Source organism: Pantherophis guttatus, chromosome 5 (genome assembly GCF_059756535.1).
Source record: "Pantherophis guttatus breed Tessera chromosome 5, ASM5975653v1, whole genome shotgun sequence".
NCBI lineage: Eukaryota > Metazoa > Chordata > Lepidosauria > Squamata > Colubridae > Pantherophis > Pantherophis guttatus.
This window is the reverse complement of record NC_142067.1, coordinates 27,655,197-27,671,009: the sequence shown is the minus strand read 5'-3', so window position 1 is coordinate 27,671,009 and position 15,813 is coordinate 27,655,197. Positions and strand designations below refer to the sequence as shown.

The window sequence follows — 15,813 nt, the reverse complement described above, 5'->3', positions numbered from 1 at the left end:
TATCCACTGAACTAAAATGGAACCTCAGAAAAATAGTGTCTCCAACTCAGTGGTGGGTTGCCCCGGTTCGGACTGGTTCTATAGAACCGGTAATAAAACCGGCAGGAGGCTCCGCCCACTGACCCCGACATCATCAGGAAGCTTCTGCGCATGTGTTCACGTGCGGCCCCATTGCAAACCGGTAGTAAAGGTAAATAGAACCTGCTCCAACTCCTAACATTTGCAGACAGGAAGGTACTATAGTTGATGGTATCAAAAACTACTGACTGGTTTAACAGGACCAGGATATGTAATTGCTTGACATAAGCTTGTTACTCTTAGCCAAGAGTACCATTTCCATATTTTTGTTTGGAAAAAAAGGAGAAGGGTTTGCTGTGTACCATATTTTTAATTTTTCAGAGCCCAATCTCAGAAAACAGCATAGAGTACAAAACTACATATATCCCAACCAACATGTTTATATCATCACTGTATGTATATTTAATATGTTTATTCAATCATTCATTGAATAGCAGGGGGACACCAAACATCTTTCTTTTACTTCTGTTCAGTACTGAACCATTATCAAAGTACTCATTTATTTTCACTCATCCTTTACTTTTGTTATGTGCCATTTTACTGCACTCATAACCAACATTAAACTCAATATACTTAGAAAAATTCCATAATTGCAGGCTATACGCTTACATGTTTTCTCTAAAACATAATATCAGCAAACCTGCATTCATACATCTTCAAATATTTTTATTGTCTCCTTTCATACTCACAATCAGAATTGTACAAATTGTTTTGTAATTGTTACATTCACTTTTGCAAAATTTCTCTTGGTATAGAGCAAGTATAGCAGTATTCTTCCAGTAGCCAGGTGCAAATAGAAGCACAATAACGTGATAAGCAAATCACATTCATATTTTATCAGTTCTCCAATGATACTATCCATACCTTCAGCCTTCCATTTTTTAAAACAGTCTTAAAGTATTTGTGATATCGTTTAATTTCTTGGACACTAACATTGACAGACTTGAACACTGGGCCATATCTAACAAAATGAAATTCAATGTAGAGAAAAGTAAAGTATTACACTTAGGCAAGAAAAACCAGAAGTACACATATAGACTGGGTGAAACTGAGAGAGGGATCTTGGAGTTTTAGTGGACAACCAATTAAATATGAGCCAACAGTATGCGGCGGCAGCCAAAAAAGCCAATGCAATCTTAAATTGCATTAACAGAGGGATATAGTCAAGATCAAGGAAGGTACTAATACCACTCTATAAAGCATTAATAAGACCATACCTAATGTACTGAATCCAGTTTTGGTCACCATACTATAAAAAAGATGTTGAGACTGTTGTGGCCCCGCCCTCTGAGCCTGTCCCATCGGAGGAAGAAAGTTCCGAGCATGAGGAAGAGGAGTCAGCCAGGCCTCCCTCTCCAGGCCCCTCCCCTCTGGCATTGTCTCAGGTGCCGGCCGAGGGAGAGGAGATCAGTAGGGAGACAGCTGGCTCGGATCAGAGTGACGAAGAAACATCATTCCTGGACGCACGCCTCCGAAGGCGTGATAAACGTTTGCAGCAGCTTAGGAGGCATGCTAGGGATTAGAACTGAGTCACTGGACCACACCCCAGAGACTATATAATAGAGGGTAGTGGTCAGTGATCCTTGTGACGAACAAAAGTAAACCTTGGATAGTCACTAAAGCCTCGTTCGGAACTGCGGAGAGAAATATTATTTCTGCTTGGACTTTTTTGTACGTTAAGTATCTGATCTTTCTGTTTGTGAAAATAAAGGCATTTGGCAGACGGTGTGTCTATCGCTAAGACCTGGGTGCGTTCCAAAGTGTTTCCTTAACCCTCGGCTGGCTGTGTTTGTGTGTGTGTGGGTACGGGGACAGATCAGAGACTCTAGAAAGAGTGCAGAGAAAAGCGATCAAGATCATTAGGAGACTGGAGGCTAAAACAAACGATGAATGGTTCCAGGAACTGGGCATGGCTAGTCTAGTGAAGAGAAGGACCAAGGGAGACATGACGGCAGTGTTCCAATATTTGAGGGGCTGCCACAGAGAGGAGGTGATCAAGCTATTTTCCAAAGGCTGGGCTGCCATCTGTCAAAAATGGTGTAGGGTCTGCTTGGGCAGGAGGTTAGACTAGATGACCTACAAGATCCCTTCCAACTCTGTTAATCTGTATCTGTATTTATAACATTCATATACCACTCATCAATATGTTTTTTTCATTCCCAAAAGCTCAAATTCATCTTCCAGCACACTCTTACTTTACCTGCATCGCAGATCACTTCATAATTTTTATTCTTAATCAGTCTACTGGAAGCTTCATATTTGACTCCCATCAAAAATATTTTTATGCAAATCACTATGCATTTTCTCTGTTACTTTTAATCTTCACTATTCCATGCTTTCTTCAACTACATTCTTTATAACTACAGTATATAGATATATTAATTTCATTAATTTGCTATGTGTACTTATCAGTAGATTTATTCCTACTCACAACATACACATATCCTAAGCAGATAGTCACTTTTACTATATCTCTTATCTGATTTCCACATTTATCATTAGCAGACTTTTTTTCCCTGATCACATTTATTTTTTCTCAAAATTATATCTCTTTTTTCCATTATCCCATATGCTGTAAAATTATATGCAACTGTTACCAATCAATGAATTCCTACTTTCATGGACACTCACAATAACACTAAACTCTTGGGCTGCTATATCACAAAAATCTTTGTAATTTAGTACCTATGCAGAACCAACTTGCTTTAGAGAAAAGAACCTGAAAAGGTTATGCAGAAAGTTCCATCACATGTTGTTTTCATGCACAAAACATAAAAGTTTTGTTCAGACACAGATTCAAATATGAATGCTAGGAAAAGATATTTTGAAATAAGAGGATCAGGAAAGATATAAGATAGTGCAGAAGGCTAATCAGACATGTATATCTTACATAAAGTGTAAGATATTGTTTTGTATTAGAAATAAAATAATTTCTGTTTTGTGTTTTGCTCTGTTATGATAAAAGACAATTGTATCTTCTACAGACACAGATTCAGAGTGAAAGACTCCCAAATGTCTATCATAGTCCTTTTCATATCATGGCTCAAGACATGATATAGAGAAAAATCTGGATTATTTTGGGTGATTCATCACAACCATGATTCCCCAACCTGATATGGATTGTGTTTAGATGCCTTGCAAAGCTTATTTACTTTAAACAGGTTTTGAAATTATATAAATGTGTGTGTGAAGTTTGGACAATATTGAGTTTAGTTCATAACAACTAGACTTAACAGCTGTATTACTAATGCTTTTAAAATGTACTGTGTTTGATTTTTAAATTTTTTAATCTAGGCTACCTTGCAGTTCTGTGAAAGTTGAAATAACGAAATAGGATTAGGATGATAAATGTAGACTAAGCACTGGCACTGTTCCTAACTCCATGCAAATTGTCACAATTTTCCTCCTAGTCCCACTTTCTCTTCCTTAAAATATGTAGCTTTCATTTCTCCCATGCTGTAAAGCAGAACTCGTATCACACTACTCCTAGTACAGATCAGATGTGTAGGCATGCAGAATTGTCTTATATCTGATGTGCCCACAGTCAGAAATCAGTATTATTTATTTATTTTTATTTATTTTATAAAATTTGTATGCCGCCCTATCTCCAAGGGCTCAGAACGGCTCACAACAACAAGCGACCAAGCGACTGTTAAAAAACAACAATATACATAAAAATATCAAAAAAAGTGTTTTAAAAAATTAAAATATACCACCCCATCAGTCCAGACCGGGGGACATAAATAATCAGGTTTTCAGTTCAGTATGCTAAATTAATAGTCACAGGTACGCTTTTAAGCAGACAGAAAACTGCTTCAAGAGCTACTATCCCTGCTAACCATCATATTACAATAGGATAAAAATTGAGCTGTGACAAAACTCCTACTCAGTGGTTTCTGATTCAATGCTCTAATAATAATATATGATGATCAACAGCAGTATGAGACTCTGAGCTCAGATGGTATCCCTCAACATCCAGTCACCCAACCCATAAGCCAAGTGCAAAATCTTGATTTATGTGGTCTACTCATGAGAAGCAACTATGCAGAGTACACATAAGGTATCTCACAGTCTCTCCTTTTGAGAGATTTTGCTGATCAGGTTTTGACATCCAGCTGCTGATCTCCACCATAAACATTATCCCTCTTTGGCAGGGATGTCTAGTTTGTCATGGCACCCACAATATGTTCATCCTATTCTGATAAATCTCATGTAGCAGATTTGATTCGCCTTGTTAACAGTGGATCATCTTCTCCTTGCATAACTGATGATAGTGTCATATATATTGCTTCCCATTGCAGGTTATTGTCAGAAAAAAAATGTTTGGTGGATTTTTATGTCAATTTGTATGTTCTGGTCTATTGCCTTTCTGAGAATGAATACTTAAATATTAATTGCTATGTTCATGTGGGCATTCCCAGTCTAATCAAGAATTCAGAATGTTTGGATATATTCAGATACTTGAATTTAATTTATGTATTATGATCTCAGCACCAGCATGAATAGAGTTTCTGTAATATTATTCAGAAATGTTGAACTGGGCTTGTCAATTAAAGTGCAAAACTGAACCTTCAACTTATACAATTTGAATTACTTACTTAATTAATTAATTAATTAATAAACATAATTTTGTATCATGCTACCATCCTCTTTAAAAGGTGCTAGTACTACAGATTACCTGTTGTCATTCTCAAATTCCATTTTCAGTTGGACCTGCCAACCAAGCTTAGTCCCACTTATTCCACCCAAAATTTCAAGATGCCACCTTGAAATTGCTAGGAAATTATGTAAATACTTATTTTAATTTGCTATTCTGTGGTAAAAAAAAATCTGATATAAATGATACCATAATGTTACTAGGGAATTTGATTTATGTGATGATGGTCACTAGATGAGCAATTTTATAAAGACATGCTAAATTCGTGGGGAAAAAAACATGCATCACTGATCAAATAGAATCTCCATGATAATTTTTCTGAACTTCGTGGCAGTCTTTGTTACCATTGATCAAAGGATCTTTTGAATTAACCATTTCATCATAAAACATTTTAAAATGCTCTTTTTTTTCCCCCTGGCAGGGCAAAGTAGCCTTCTTTTGTTCCATTTTGCTCCCTTCAGCTTGCATAGTGCCACAAGCTTCTCTCTAATTCCTTAAACAAGTGTTGGAAGTAGAATCTCTTAATAGTCTGTGTTAAAGTGTCATCAGAATGAAAATCATATATAGCTTTTTCTTTGATCTACTAATTAGAAAATTAGTTTGGAACATCTGAACAATATCTGGATGTTGTTTTGAGGTGAGCCTCGCTAAAGTTCAATTCAAGTAAGACAGAGATAATTATGATGGCCATTGCCTTTTGTATATGAGTCTGAATCTCGATAATATTATTTCACTTCTAAAAAACCAAGTTCAAAGCTTCAGGATAGTTCTGGACTTAGAAATATCTGTGAAAGCACAAATGATGACAGTGGTGCGTAGTGCATTTTAGCAGGTTATGGTATGGTCACTCTCAGGTTAGATTGTAATGCGTATAACACTAAACTCTCTTGGAAGGATTTGGAAGTGTCATCTGGTGCAAAATGTACTACATATGTAGATAAAGGTTAAATGATATACAGACCATATTTGTTTCCAATGAGCTTATGTGTGTCTCCAAGAAATACTCTTTTTAATATCAGTTCTCCTTTTAATATTAGTATCTGAGAACTTGTGGTAGATCAAGTTCATCTGAGGAAGATTAAGTCAAGAGATGGTTTCACTCAGTATAAAAAGAGGTTTACATATCTGAATGAAAGTTTTTGCCCAAGTATAAGTAAAATGGGGACTGCAGCCATGAAATTAAGACGCTTGCTCCTGGGGAGGAAAGCTATGGCAAATCTAGACAGCGTACTAAAAAGCAGTGACATCACCCTGCCAACAAAAGTGTGCATAGTCAAGGCTATGGTTTTCCCAGTTGCAATGTATGGCTGTGAAAGTTGGACCATAAGAAAGTTGGACCATAAGAAAGGCTGAGCACCAAAGAATCAAGGCCTTTGAATTATGGTGCTGGAGAAGACTCCTGCAAATCTCTTGGACTGCAAGGCGATCAAACCAGTCAGTCCTAGAGGAGATCAACCCTGACTGCTCTTTAGAAGGTCAGACCCAGCATTAAACAATGCTGTTTAAAAAAGAGTCTCCTGTTGAGTGAGAGCCTAGGTGGCACAGTGGTTAGAGTGCAGTACTGCAGGCTACTTCAGCTGACTGCTAGCTGCAGTCTAGCAGATTGAATCTCACTGGCTCAAGGGGGCAATATGCTGACTCTGTAAGCCGCTTAGAGAGGGTTGTAAAAGCACTATGAAGCGGTATATAAGTCGAAGTGCTATTGCTATTGCTACTCAGTCGGTTCCCTTGCCACATAATAACCAACTCTTCCCTTGCATCTTAATTTTGGAGGTTCAAAGCACACACTTGGGTCTTGTTTGGGTTGAGCTTTAAATGGTTGATGGTGCTAATTCTTAGGTTTTCCAGCTACCTCATCAAAAGTTGATCCTTGTCGGCCACTGATATATTGTCCATATGGATGAATAGATTTGTGTTGTCAGGGACTGGTTGATAGTTTGTATATATCTTGTACAATGTCAGAGATAATACACTTCCTTTTGGCAGCTCATTCTTCTGCATCCTCCCTCTACTGTTCTTACCATTCAGTAGCACATAGAATCTCCAGTTCTGGAGGAAGCTACCAATGACTCTGGTTAGCTTATGACCTTTGCTGATATCATTTAATTTACATAGCAATACCCTATAGTTTACAGTGTCATATGCTGCAGTTAAGTTGATGAAAGCCACACCAGTAATTGGTTTTCTTTCGAAACCATCCTTAATATATTGTGTAAGGTTTAGGATTTGACCACAACATGACCTCCCTGGTCTAAAACCAGCTTGCTTCTTTATAATCTTTTCATCAATAAATGTTTGAAATACGATTGAGAATCATACATTCCAATGCCTTGTAGAGATGCATAGGAATGATACTGGTCAGTAATTTTTCATATCATCTGGGACTTCGCTGGATTTCAGTAAGGCAGCAACTCTAGCCTGCCACCATCCCAATTCTGGGATCTTAAATTTGGCTGTACAATTGTTCATCAATTGCCTTTATTATTTTTATAAACAACTTAAGGTGACTGACCCAAGATCACCCAGCTAGTTTTCATGCCTAAGGCAGGATTAGAACTCATGATTTCCCATGAGTACCTGGTGCCTTAATCACCACACCAAATATTTATTATTAGTAGTAAGTATTTAATGTACAAAACAATCACTTTTTAAAATTATCTGAGTGTTTGAAAGAGGCAAGCATTCTTCTAAGGTAGAAACAGATACTGCTGAACATTTCAAACCAATGTTTGCTACACATCATGGAAGATTCCGGTGTTTCTGAGGAAAATTTGAGGGAAACACAAGCAACTGCAAGGTCCTACCAATTTCAGGGAGCAGGATGAATGACTCTAGAATGCCACAGATATGAATTATGCATCCCTTGTTTAAAGAGAGGTCAACATCATCAATAATGGACCAAGGACTTCTAGCCATCCATTTGTATCTTCCCATGCCAGCAGCAATTCATGAAATCTGCATGGATTTCCTCAATGTTTTCCAGAACTGAGTAAAGAAGCTGTAGAACAGAAAATGCTACTAGGACAATATGCAGCAAATTTCAGTGCATATTTACTAGACTCTGGATGAATTTAGGATTAATTTGCAGACATGATTAAAAGATCTAATTAATGACAACAAGGTAGAACAACCAGACTTAGAATTGACAGTGAAGAAATTGTAGCAACGGATAGTGAATGGCTTTTAGGATCAACAATCAACAGTAAAGGGCCAAGCAGTCAAGAGATACCTTGGAAAAGATATTCAGATGTTGTGATGTTTCTGTATCTACAAAGATCAGAATCATGCAAGCTGTTGAATTTCCTGTGATACTGTATGGTAGTCAAGGTTTAACTTTAAAGAAGCAGGGTAGGTAGAGTATTGATGTCTTCGAACTTTATATTGGAGAAGACTCCTAAGAATACTGTAGATAGGCATGAAATCAAAACAGTGGGTCATTGAATAAACTCGCTGTGGGACAACTCACCAAGACCAATTTGGTCATTTGTGCCTCAGGTAAGAACTCTGAGTTATTCAAAATTTTGAATAAATCAACCCAGAGTTCTTACCTGAGGCACAAATGACCAAATTGGCCTTGGTGAGTTGTCCCACAGCGAATTGGTCATGGTGAATTGTCATAGCTGTACACAGACAGTCCTCAATTTACAACCACAATGTACCCAAAATTTCTATTACTAAGTGAGACGTTTGTTAAGTGAATTTTGCCCCATTTCTTGCCACATTTGTTAAGTGAATCACTTCAGTTGTTAATTTGGTAACAGGTTTGTTAAATGAATCTGGCTTCCCCATTGACTTTGCTTTTCAGAAGGTCACAAAAGGTGATCACATGATCCTACGACACTACAATTGTCATACATATGAGTCAGTTACCAAGCATCTGAATTTTGATCACATGACCATGGGAATGCTACAATGGTCATAAGTGTGAAAAACAGTCATAAGTCACTTTTTTTCAGTGCCGCTGTAACTTTGAACAATCACTAAAGTAACTGTTGTAAGTTGAGGACTACCTGTACAAAACTTAGGACAACTATTACTTACCCTTCTGAAAAAAAAAATATACATCATGGTCATTGCTGACAAATAGTACTGTGGCAAAGGTATTTAAATATGTTGGTAAAACTAAACAGTGAATGAAACCAATAAATAACCAGATACTTCTTTTTAACTAAACATCTAGCAGATTTCTCATTTTTTTATGAGCATAACAAAATGTCATGAAGTTTTTAATGAAAGGCATTCATTCTCTCTTGCACTTTAAGTCCGAGTTACCCTTTAAGAAACATTAAACATTTTAAAAGGTGAACTTTCAGTGAGCTGTAGTGTGGTAGGTGCTATTTTGGAGTTTCTGCTAAAATGAGATTGAGGGAAATGATCACATATTTTAACCACACACAAATATGTAGCTTTGGATCAACAAATCATCAAATCAAATCTTTATTATGGCATGTTATGTTATCACTTGCCTCCCTCTCTGGATGCTCACGCCAATGCTTAGCTGTTTATGATGAACTTGATAAGCTGACCCCTATAAAACCATATGGGGCAGCATTTCACACATTGCAGTTTCATCTTGTGCTTTTTAAACATACAGTACACAGTTTTAATTCAGCTTGTATTCCTCTGGACTTTAAAATTGGATGGTCACATCAATCAAATTTTTGAAAGATGTTGTTTTTCAATTTCCCCCCCCTTACTTTAATCCTTTCTTATATGTCTGTTATGAGTATTCCCAGGTAATATGGATACATATTACCTGAATACATTCTTTGCAGGAGGCATGGCGTTAAAATGAGGTTTCTGTTCTAAGGTTGAAATTCAAACCTTCAAATATCAATTCTGCCATAGAAAGTCTGTGTAAAATGTAATGGAAGTTGATGACTGAAACTATGTAAGGACATGTTTTAATCAGAAATTGGCTCAAGAAGCTTGTATACAACATATTGAGGGCATCCATCATGTGCTAGTGAATGTTATTAAAGTTAGACATGAAACAACTATTTGTTTGGAGAGGGTTTTTTAAAAAAAAAAAGGAGAGGAAAGAGAATATTTAAAAAAGGAGAAAAGTTGTTGAAAAGTTTCTAGTTCTGTCTTTCCAAACCTCATCTAGCATTTAGAATCCCTGCCATCTCTTCCATCCCTGAGTCCATTATTGTTTGGCTGTGCACCGCCCTGAGTCCTTCGGGAGTAGGGCGGTATAGAAATCTAATAAATAAATAAATAAATAAATTTCAATTCCACAATTACATTGATTATTGACTATTCATCTCCTATGATTATATATCATTATATTCACTATTTTTCCATACCACTAAAAAAAACCCCACTACTTGTGTTATAGCACGCCTTCCTATTATGGCAAGTATTTAAATCGGCTGAAAAAGATTGAAACTAAAAGCATAATATAAAAAGTCACAAATGCAATTAAACTTTGGTCTGTGACCATAATAAAAATTGATTGGGGAGGTGGGAATTAAACTTAGCAAAAAAACAAAAACAAAAAAAAATGTAAATCTAACTATTAAAAACCTGACAAACAGTCTTTACAGATTTCCTGGCCGTATTGAGATTGGGGACTGTATTTGCTGCCAAAGGAGTTGCATTCTTTCTTCCACATATTAAATAGAGGGACTTGTGACACAAGGGAAATCTCTGAATGGTGTGCCTCTGCAGATTTTAACACTGTACAGCTTTCAGTTGGGAGAGGCAGTCAATTAGTTACTCAGGACCCAAGGTTGTATGTCAAGGTATTTGCTAGGAAATAGAAACAAAAGCAAGCAGCGACTTGGCACTTTGTACCTACTGTCAAAGAAAAGGAGAAAACAAACTGAAATCTTGCCAATTTCACTTCTATGCCAATTTGTTCCCTATTGCTGTGACTGGGCTACTGCACATCCTGGAACAGTTCCCCAAAAATAGAAGAGGTCAACACAACACAATTCTAATAGCGTTCTTTCCATTCCTGCCACTAGTACAGGGTGTCACACTCACATTGTTATGGTGGCGTCACATGACGTATTGGGACTTTTTTCCCGTTCATTAAACTGGGCATGGCCAGCACTTGATGCATCCGGCCTGCGGGATGGGAGTTTGACAGCTCTGCACTAGAGCAACAAAACCATGCTTATGCCTATAACAAAAAATAGATGCCAAAAGGCCAGTAATGCTATCCTTGTGGCTTTACACATTATTGGTTTTTAATAGTAAAACAAGTAAGGGTCTCTGCAGTCAGATGGCTTCTCTACCAAGTTTCTTACTCAGAAATAACTATTTCAGGAACCGCAACAATTTAAGAAATAGGCATCAATTGACTCTTGTTCTGTTTTGTGTTTTGCACTGATTTCTCATGGTGCTGTCAGTTAATTTAACACAAGGTTTCTCAAATTTGGTAAATTTAAGAAATGTGGACTTCAACTCCCAGAAGTCCCCAACAAGCATGGGGAATTCTAGCAGAAGGAAATGTTAGCTTGGGTTCACAACTGAAGTAATGGGCAACAGGTTCTAAGATTAACTAGCTGCCCTACAGAATTTAGAAACCTCCGTAATATCACATATTTTTGTTTCTTTTACTAAGATAATATAGACTCTATTGTTCCATAGGCTTTTGTGCCTATGAAGCAGACTGCCAGGAAGGAATGGAGAGAAGTCAACTGAAGCACCCATAGTTTTGCACTTTATGTGTCCATAATATCGTATTTCTTCTAAGCATAAATGAAATGTTATTCTGTAGCTCATAAGAACTATGATTACAGCCAGATGTGCTATTCCTTTGAAGAAAGTTGAATTTATACAGATTATACTCTGTCTCTTCCAGAGGTACAGCTTCTACTTGACAGGAATGTGGAAGGCAGGCTGCAAAGAAGTTGCTAAATATACATACTCAGCACTTGAAGGAATTCTCAGGGAACCTCAAATCCCAGCTGATTCCAAGAAAGCCAAGGGACTAGGGATCTGCCAGCCTCTTCCTGTTCCTCAGAGCAATTGGTGTCAAGGCATGCCCTCTGCTGTGACGGATTACTGGTGAGTGTCATTTGCAACAGTGCAGTGCAGATGAAGTGCTTGCCTTGCAAGAGAGAGAGTGCTGGGGTTCTGAATCACATATTTTGCACATGGATTACGGTTGAATGGAATTACTAGTCTCTTCATTTCCATGTATTTTCCCCGCTTCTGGTTTTATCTGCCCAACTGGACAAACTGTCAGATTTCCAAGTGATGAAACCCATAAAAAAAAAATAATAAGCAAAGTCCATCTTCCAAAACAAATTTCTTTTATTTAGGTTGGCATCAATTTGGCAAAGTCTGTTGTAATTCCGGATCTGACACAAACCGGAATTACACCACGTAATATTGCAAGTTAGATACATCCCTCACAAGCCACATTAGCCAATGAACACTGAATCCACATTTCCCAGTGTCTTCAAACTCCAACTTCCATTCTTCCATTCTTCCATTCTTCCATTCACCAGAAGCAGCCTCTGTTCTCACGGGAAAGAAAGTCACCTAGCCAAAACAATCCTCACTATCTATTCATTCCTTCCTCCACACCTTAAGAATGTGGTAAGCCCGAAAAAACCCCTTACATAGGAAAGAGAAAGAAAAGGAATAAATGAGTATACTAAATAAAATGGCTACATATATGTCTTCCTCTGCCCCAACACATAAAGCTTTTTGCTTGTGTAGCCTTTTGTAGAGGTATCCACAAATCAGACAGTTTCATCAGAAACGTATGGGCAGGAATGCACAATGTATTTACAAAAGGAGCAGCACTTCCATCACAATGTCACAATGCTCATTTCATCATTTTCCTCTCTTGCCTTCTCTTCGTGTCCATGCTTTCAAAATTGACAAAACACTGCATAAAAGAAGTTCCTTCAGGCCAGTCCTTGAACCATTACAGTGTAGTGTCTCTGTTTTCCAAAAAAAAAACAACCAGTGGTGTGGTGGATAACAACATGTTACTACTATTATGCTACAGGCTCAAATCAAGTCACTGATTTTGTGAGGAAATGGGAATGTATGGTTCAGAGTGGGATGTGGAATAAATTACTTTAGTTGAATAGTGACCATTACTTTTGACATCCAATAACTTTTGACATGTTTTGATCCATCAACCCCAAATATCTCAATCAAATATTACCATGAAACAAAGTGTACGTGCACCGACAAGAGTTTGTTAGAAAAGCATTAATGTATACTACAAGAAATGATGGGAAGGACCTAAAATTTTTCATCCTCTCTTGTTTTTACTACCTTCCATTGCTTTTGTATGTTTTCCTTTTGGATCTTGGAGCAGGCTTGAAAAGATTATTTGAGACTATGGTTGTTGCTCATAAGGCAAGGGTGTTCATTTGTTCATTACTCCTGCATTACTTTTAAGCTATACTCTCAGTATACATGCATATTAAAACTAGACATTTTAACCTATGGCTTGTGTATATATCAAGCTAAGCCAAAAATAATTCAACCATATTTTGGTTTTGTCTTATATATGTACCATGCAAAAGCTGAATGCCACTTTAGCATGATTAGAATTCTAAACGTAATTTAGGATTATGTTTATTTCTTTTACTTTTTGACTTTATTGTATTTTTACTATTTTAATTGATTCAAAAGAAAAAAATACAGTAGCATATTAGATCACAATCAAAGAAAAACTAACTGGTTTGAAAACCGGGGTCGTACTTGCAAATCTTGTGTTAGAACCTATTGACCCAACCCTGCAAAAACTCTGTTTCATTTTGTATATTTTGTAATTATCTCACTTTTAAAAACTATACTTTGCTCTGGAAGGTAGGGAAATGCCCAATCAGTGGAAGTTCTCTGCAGCATGCTGAGGAGACGTAACCTTCTCACCACACTTCTGATTGCTTTGCCATGGGGTCTTCTCCTAACTTTGTGGCATCAGTATCCAACCACCCGCTATCTAAGCCTTCTAAGAAGTAAGTATATAAATCCTGTCTTACAAAAGGTTTTGCAACATTCTTTCATAACAAATCTTTTGCAAAAAAAAATTCTCAATTACTTAAAATCAAGGATATTTTTAAAATAATGTTTATATGATTCTTTGAAGCTTAAGACTTCATTGAGTCAGGGGCAAGTAGGTGATTTGTGTTGGAAATATGAATTCAGGAACTTTTGTTAGAAAATATGCTCCTGAACACAACCAGAGTGTTGAAAGAATACTGAGTAATTAAATAGTAGAATATCCCATTTTTTAAAAATACCCATAAATTCGTTTAGGACAGAGGTCAGCAACCTGTGGCTCCAGAGCCACATGCAGCTCTTTGGGCCCTCTGCTGTGGCACCGTTGGGTGATCCCACCACTAGCTCACCCACCCCTCACCCTCCCCTTCTAGTCACTCCTCGCCTGGTGTGAGAAGGTAAGGGTGGTGGCAGGGGATGGAGAAGCAGCCAGGGCAGAGACAGAGAGATACAGAGAGAGAGATACAGAGAGACAGGGAAAGGGAGGGGGAGGAAGAGAGGGAAGGAGGAAGGGGAGAAAGAGAGATGTCAAAAAGGTTTTGTGGTTCCCAGTGTTTTTTAACAACTGGTTCTCTGCCCTAATGACCAGCTGGGTAGGCGTGGCTAGGGAGGGTCATGTGACTGGTGGAAGTGAGTGACATCGAGTTGGCCATGCCCACCCAGGTTTTGTGGCTCCTGGTGTTTTCTGTGGGAAACGGGTCCAAATGGCTCTTTGAGTGCTTAAGGTTGCAGACCCCTGGTCTAGGATGTAGAGATAGCCCAGCTATAAGTAAATGTTAGCAGACATTCATTGTATTTGTATAAAAAGCTAGATTTATTAAGTAGTACATGAAAGTAAAAAATACATGCTTTTATCTAAATTACATCTTAAAGACAGGGAAAGTTGTGATAAAGTCTGAAGCACCAAAGAACAGAAAATTTCTTATCTCTTAACAGCAGAGATTCTTGACAAACAGCATAGATATTTTTTTTCATCTATTTCTTGCCCTTTGCCCTTGTGGTAAAATAGACTCATAAGGCCTTTGTTGGGTGTTTATGTTACCCTTTTTGTTGTCTGTAAACAGTCACCAGAGCCCATCTTGTTTGAGTTTGTACCGGATTTTTATGAGAATATATTATAAATAGCCCAGAGTCATTTGGAATTGAAGAGTGCCTAAATTTTATTAAACAGTCAGTTGCAAAGAGATGATGCCGTTTTCAACAGTTTGCAATTACCTAATTCTTGGACGGACGGATGGATGGATGACAGACAGGCAGACAGACAGACAGACCGACCGACCGACCGACCGACAGACAGACTTTCCTGGTTTCCAGATTAGCTAACAGTTTAGAATTTCCTACCTGTCTTTGCTCTAAGTACTATCTAGACCTAACTTTTCTGAGATCAGTCAAGTTCAGCTAGACATTGTTGCCTACTCAGGTTTAATTCACTATTAATCTGTAAAATATAGCTAGGGGAAGGCTTCTTTTCTTTTTGATCATGTGTATCTCATGTTCATTGATAATTCATTGGCAGTTTGTACTAATCAACTTGTTTTGATGTCCTTGGAGGCTCTTTTGTTCTTTGTTACTAGACTATCATTTACTTTCCCTTCTACAAGCAAGTCCCCGTTTAAATGACTGTTCCATTTCTGAGCCATTTGCAAAGCTGAGTTCCATGTAGGTCAGCTGGCTCTTTTGCACATCCACAAATATGTAGTCCATTACTAACATACTGTATATAGGCTGCAATCCAAGCTGCAATCCAGATATATTTTTAATCTCTAATTTTCCTACAGCAGAAAAATACACAGCCAACATCAGAAACTAGCTTTTGGTTAGATTCTCTATCCAACCCAGAGCACAGTGTGGGTGTTTTGCTTTCAAAGGTGAAAGCAGGAAGAATCTTAGGACCTAAAAAGTAACTAAATTACAATTATAAAGGTAGCAAGACCGCCCACAGCTGCAGGGATGGGGGGGGGCAAAGAATTTATGGGTTACATAATGGCAATACTAATATGTTATAACTCATCAGTGTTCAGAATATTTTCCTCCCCTACACAACAGTCAGTGTGACCTCACAGTGCACCCACTGAAAGAAAATTAAGCACTCTCCT

At 37.6% G+C, this 15,813-nt stretch overlaps 1 protein-coding gene across 12 annotated transcripts in view; it reads left to right on the top strand.

Moving 5' to 3' along the window:
• The window catches only part of LOC117662177 (galactosylgalactosylxylosylprotein 3-beta-glucuronosyltransferase 1-like), a 52,883-nt gene that overhangs the window by 25,707 nt on the left and 11,363 nt on the right, over positions 1-15,813 (top strand). For 10 of the 12 annotated variants that reach the window (XM_034411492.3, XM_087894787.1, XM_087894782.1 and 7 more), the window contains 2 exons: positions 11,550-11,755; positions 13,526-13,674. In XM_034411492.3, the coding sequence (XP_034267383.1) occupies positions 13,563-13,674 (112 nt within the window). In that variant the 5' untranslated portion in view covers positions 11,550-11,755; positions 13,526-13,562. The remainder of the gene's footprint in view (positions 1-11,549; positions 11,756-13,525; positions 13,675-15,813) is intronic. The other 2 variants (XM_087894790.1, XM_087894783.1) reach the window with 1 other exon arrangement.